The sequence below is a fragment of the Octodon degus genome, unplaced genomic scaffold (genome assembly GCF_000260255.1).
Source record: "Octodon degus isolate 3935 unplaced genomic scaffold, OctDeg1.0 scaffold00268, whole genome shotgun sequence".
NCBI classification, from domain to species: Eukaryota; Metazoa; Chordata; class Mammalia; order Rodentia; family Octodontidae; genus Octodon; species Octodon degus.
In genome coordinates this window covers 1,556,875-1,562,752 of record NW_004524844.1, presented here as the reverse complement: position 1 = coordinate 1,562,752, position 5,878 = coordinate 1,556,875, and the positions used below count along the sequence as shown (strand labels likewise).

General features: G+C 52.0%; 1 protein-coding gene across 1 annotated transcript in view; it reads left to right on the top strand.

Moving 5' to 3' along the window:
* Positions 1 to 5,878, top strand: part of Trpm4 (transient receptor potential cation channel subfamily M member 4) — a 41,758-nt gene that overhangs the window by 3,508 nt on the left and 32,372 nt on the right. The window contains exons 3-6 of the mRNA XM_023706684.1: positions 1,850 to 2,024; positions 2,269 to 2,449; positions 2,566 to 2,729; positions 2,842 to 3,025. Coding sequence (XP_023562452.1) covers positions 1,850 to 2,024; positions 2,269 to 2,449; positions 2,566 to 2,729; positions 2,842 to 3,025 — 704 coding nt within the window. The remainder of the gene's footprint in view (positions 1 to 1,849; positions 2,025 to 2,268; positions 2,450 to 2,565; positions 2,730 to 2,841; positions 3,026 to 5,878) is intronic.

The window sequence follows — 5,878 nt, the reverse complement described above, 5'->3', positions numbered from 1 at the left end:
GCCAGGCCCCCTGACGCCTAGTCTTTGACATAATTTTATGAAGCATCTAATATTTTAAAATATGAGGCACCCAGAAAGTGATATAGCAAGCCGTCGCATGGCCAGGGGAAGACAGCTCTGGACAGCACAGGCTTGGGCTCATTCTTGGAAGTTTTGCTAGCAACAGCTGGGGACAAGTAGCTAGAAAGGTTGAAGTGCTGAGATGGATACAAAAATAAACTGAGGGAGGCAGGGCCCAGGGACTTGGGGTGTGTCTCCTCATTGTTGTCTCCAGCATGCCGGGAACTGGCCAAGTGGAGACACTTCCTGTCCCCTGTGTGCACCAGGGTCAGGTGGCTGTGGACAGAGCCTAGGGCCTTCACCTGAGCTACATGTTGGTCTCGCTGTGTAGCGCAGGCGTCCTCCTGCCTCAGCCTCCGAGTGTCATCATTGGACAGCTGTTGCCAAAGCCTTGTGCCACCGTACTGTCACTTCCATGAAACTGGTCCTTTTTTTTTTTTTTTTTTGCAGAACCAGGCAGTGAACTCAGGCCCTTGCGCTTGCCCAGAGAAGCACTTATTCCACTGAGCCATCTCCCCGGCCCCTATGAAACTGGTCCTTACGTGGCTTCACCCTGCTTACATCAATCTAGGTCACCTTCACTCCCTGACCTCTTCCTGGAATCAGGGGCCAAGAGAGTCAGACAGGTTTTCAACTGAATGCCTGGTTCCCTCCCTCTTGGAGACTCTGGTGCCAATCACAGCAGCCAGGGAGAACTGTGCATTCATTTAGGGAAAAATTTTATGTACAGTGACCATACATGGGAATCCTGTTCTGTCTCTCACAGAGGAAAGAAACAAGCCAGGGAACCAAAGACTATGAACAGAACGTAAAGGTATTTTCTTTCCAGCTGGATGGTTTGGCAGCTCCCCACCCCACTTTTATTTTCCGGGTGTGACGCTTGTCCTTGTTCTGCTAAAAAAAAAAAAAAAGAAAAAAAGAAGAAGCAAAGGGTCAGGCAGGAATGACACTCAGATACCCACCTGAGCCTACTCCCTGGCTGCAGTCAGAACTGGAAAAGAAATGACTTTCGCACTGTGTTATTCAAGGTTATTTAAAGCCCGCTCTGAAGTTCACACAGCCTGTCTCCACCCGGGACTGGCAGGCAAACCTCATTTCAGGAAACACAATGTTGTTTCCCTGGCGCCTCAGAGTTCTCTGGAGTAAGCGCGGCTGTTATCATTTTTTTCCCCAGAGGAGGACATTTAGGCTCAGAGAAGTGAAGCCACTTAGAGTCACGAAGCTTCCTCAGCCCCCAGTACATGAGCTCTCTGAGTTCTCCTCTGGGTTATTTATTGAATGTTTTGAAACAGATTGGACTGAAACTCCCTATGTAGCCCAGGCTGGCCTCGAGCTTGTGGAGATCCTCTTGCCTCAGCCTCCTGAGTGCTGGGATTATAGGGATGCACCGTACCACTATGCCCTGATGGATTTTTTTTCCCCCCAAATTTTCTCCTTTCTATCTTTCTTTTTTCAATTTACTTTCTCCTGGTGACCATCAACTCTCTGGGCTGAGGGCAGTGAAGACCCTGGCTGATGGCTTTCGTTGCTTTTTACCTGTGGAAACTGCAGGCCACAGTGGGGTGGGGCTCTGTGTCCCCCTCTGCTTACTTGTGGCTTCCTTCTCGTGGGGAAGGGGACTGCTTCTGTCCCTGCCTCAGTCTTCCCAGGCATCAGGCCCTATACGAGGTCAGCGTGGACTCTGGATCCCTCTGGGGACAGAGGGTCACACTGATGCCCTTAAGGGATGCTCGGGGGGGGGGTTAAGTGGGGACATCCCTGGGCTCACGCTCTACCTCTGCATCCCCAGAGGGACCCTGTGCCAGTGTGGGCGCCTCCGGGGTGCACACCCCTCGGTGGCTGTGGAGGATGCATTTGGTGCCGCTGTGGTGACCGTGTGGAACAGTGATGCGCACACCACGGAGAAGCCCACTGATGCCTTCGGGGAGCTGGAGTTCCTGGGCGCTGGCCGAAGGCCCAGCAATGTGAGGCTGCAAGTGGGGGTGGGGAGGCAGGGGACACAGGGACCCAGAGCAGGGCCAGGGCCCAGGCTGGACACGTGCCTCCCCACGTGGACCCCTGTCTGTCCCTCTGGGTCTCCGTCCCCTCTGTCTCTAGGTCTTTGTCCCTTCTGTGTCTGGGCCTCCGTCCCCCTCTGTCTCTGGGTCCCTGTCCCCCATGTCTCTGGTCTCCACCCCTTCCTGTGTCCCCCTCCCCGTGTGTCCACAGTTCCTCCGGCTGTCTGACCGCACGGATCCAGCAACTATTTATAGTCTGGTCACCCGAACATGGGGCTTTCGAGCCCCAAACCTGGTGGTGTCAGTCCTGGGGGGTTCGGGGGGCCCCATCCTCCAGACCTGGCTGCAGGACCTGCTCCGACGTGGGCTAGTGCGGGCCGCCCAGAGCACAGGTGACCGAGGGCGGGTGGCTGGGCCCCAGTGCCACCTCCCTGCTACCTGCACTTGTCCTGGAGCTTTTCCTTATTTAGGATTCTCCACTCTGTCTCCATCCTGTCCCTCTGTGCAGGGGCCTGGATTGTCACCGGGGGGCTGCACACCGGCATCGGCAGGCACGTGGGTGTGGCAGTTCGGGACCATCAGACAGCCAGCACTGGGGGCAGCAAGGTGGTGGCCATGGGTGTGGCACCCTGGGGCGTGGTCCGGAACAGAGACACCCTCACCAACCCCAAGGTGAAGCAGGGCCCGGGAAGCAGTGGGTGGGACTGGTTTCCCGGGCTGAAGGAGGGGGTGGTTGTCCTGCTGTCCCCCTAGAAGGCCTCCCTTATTGGCTCTTTTTCCTCAGGGCTCCTTTCCTGCAAAGTACCAGTGGCGCGGAGACCCTGAGGATGGGGTCGAATTTCACCTGGACTACAATTATTCGGCCTTCTTCCTGGTGGACGATGGCACCCACGGCCGTGTGGGCGGCGAGGACCGATTCCGCCTGCGCTTCGAGTCCTACGTGTCGCAGCAGAAGACAGGCGTGGGTGGTGAGTGGCTCGGGGCCTTCAGAGCTGGGGCGCAGTGCCCAGGAGCCCAGCGGCTGCGCCTGGCCAAAATTTGCATAGTTTCTTGTGTTCGTGCGTCCTTTCCCATCAATTTCTATACTTTATAAATCTTTATCTTAAAGTCTCTCAGGGGCCAGAAATATAACTTAGTAGTATAAATACCTGTCTGGCAAGCACAAGGTCCCAAATTCAAACCCCAGTATCATAAAAATAAAAAATAAATAAAATAAAGTCTCTCCCATGAGCTAGGTGCGGTGGCACACACCTGTAATCCCAGCACTCAGGAGGCTGAGGCAGGACGATCACTGAGTTCGAGGCCAGCCTCGTCTACAAAGTGAGTTCAAGGTCATTTTGCACTGCATAGTGAGACCCTGGCAAAAAAAATAAATAAAAATAAAAAATAAAAAAATCTCTTCTGCATGCAGAAAAGTACAGAAGGTTTTGTCCCTCTGTACCCATCCTGTCAGCAAGCAGTGGCTGGGCTGGAACCCAGGACCGCGCGCTCGGCTAGGCGGTGCTGTGTCCTGAGCTCCGGTGGGGAGCAGTTCCAGACAGGTGTGCCCCGCAGACAAAGAGCCAGTGTGCACTTTTGGGCCCAGTTTGTTCTATTTTCTGTGGACTCCGTGAGTTTCGTTCATGTCACTGCATGAGCTGAGTCTGTAAGTAGCCCACAGGCCAAGGAAGAAGCCAAACTTAGAGGGCATTTTGAACTGAATGCTAAGAGGGTGTGCGTACATGGGTGTGCAGCATGTGAGGGTGTGCAAGAGGGTGTGCAGCATGTGAGGCGGGGGAGGTGGGTAGACGTAGAGCCACGGAGACTTAGAACAGAAAAGCCAGGAGTCCGTGATTTAAGCTTCCCAATTTACAAAAACAAAAAACCCTAGAAACAGAATAGTAAATCAAATCTGAGGAAGCAAGGAAATGAAAAACTGAAGGGCAGAAATCAGTAAAATAGAAACAAATGTGTGGCAGAGAAAAAAATCAACAAAACTAAAAGCAGGTTCTTTGTAAGCATTTTCTGTGTGAACTCATGAACTGTTTTGTGCGTGGCCCTGAGGACCAAAGCCAGGGCTTTAGCATGGGGTTACCGTCCAAATGCGCTGGAGTTTGACACATCACTAGACTGCCCGAGGCCGTTCTGGAGCATGCAGTCCTCCTGCCTCAGCCTCCCCATGCGCTGGGATTCCAGGTCTGCACCACCATTCTCCATCCAAGTTAATTTAATTTTTCACCTTGTTTAGCTCTAGTCAGCTTCAATTTTAATTTTGAAATCACCACACAGTGTTAAAAGTGAGTCTTTTAGGTGGAATATCTACAAATGTTTGCACACATATAGATTGGTATATCTGGAAGCCAGCGAGGCTGCAGGTGGGCTCTGTTACTGCAAAGGACTGGCTTTGTGTGTCTAATCCCCGGCACCCATGACCTGGTCTCCATTCTTTTTTCTGGAACCGGGGATTGAACTCAGGCCCTTGCGCTTGCCAGTGAAGCGCTTATTCCACTGAGCCATCTCCCCGGCCCCCTGTTCTCCACTCTTAGGGGGCTTTTTGCTTTTTTTTCTCTTTTTAATTCTTTGAGACAAGATCTCACTAAGTAGTCCAGGCTAGTCTTGAACTCACTGTTTAGCCTCGAACTTGTGGCAATCCTTCTGCTTCAGCCTCCTGGATGCTGGGTTTAGGGCCGTGGATCATCAGCCCTGGCTTGTTTTATCTTTTGAGACAGTGTCTCACTATGTAACTCAGGCTGCCTTGAACTTCCTGGGGTCCTCCTGCCTCGGCCTCTGGAGGGCTGGGATCACAGGTGTGCACCTCTGCGCCCGCTTTCAGCATTCGAGAGAGTCGTGTTGTGTGACACAGGTTGAGTGGTCTTCACCTGAAACACTTGGGATCAGAAATGGTTTCTGTTTCAGAGATCTCCCATTCTTAGGCACACTGTGCAGCTCAGCGCTTCTAATTAGGGAATCCAAGGTGCTTTTTTTTTTTTTTTTTGCGGTACCGGGGATTGAACTCAGGGCCTTGCGATTGCCAGACAACCATTTATCCTACTGAGCTACATCCCTGGCCCCCCAAAGTGCTTTTGAGTTTCACATCCGCCTTTGTATTTCCAGTTCAAGAGTATCATGGATCTTGGAGTTTGGGACGAGGTTCCCGACTGTAACCTGCCTGTAACCTTTTGAGGTTTTTGAGGCCCCGTTAGTGTGTGCTCATGGCTGCAAATCAAATCATACAAATGTGTATAATAAGTTGATTATTTTCTTTCCGAGTTCCAACTTCCTGCCAGGTGGGGTCGTTGGTGTTCAGCTGTCAGCAGTGTCCCCTTTTATACGTCTCTCCATTTGATAAAATTCTGGGCAATTACATTTCCATCTCTCTGGAGTCTCTGGTTTTTATTTTATTTTTGAGACGGGGTCTCGCTGTACAGTTCAGGCTGCTTGTGTTCACTTTTGTAGCCCGCAGGCTGGTCTCGACCTCCGAGTGATCTTCCTGTCTCATCCTCCTGAGTGCTGGGATCACAGGCGTGTGCCACCATGCCTAGAGGTCTCTGGTGTTTGCATACACACATGCGGTTTAAGATCTTTATGTCACTGCTGCTTTTAACCACTGATGAGCAGCTAGGACGTGGCTCAGTTAAAGAGCTCTTGTCGTGTTTGTGTCAGGCCCTGGATTACACACACACACACACACACACACACACCCACACCGAGCAAGACGGTGTATACGTACTGTCCCAGCACTTGGGAGGCTGAGGCAGGAGGATACTGTGGATTCGAGGCCGTCCTGGGCTGCATAGCAAGTCTCTGTCTCAAAATGATTAATATTTTATTTTATTTTTTTA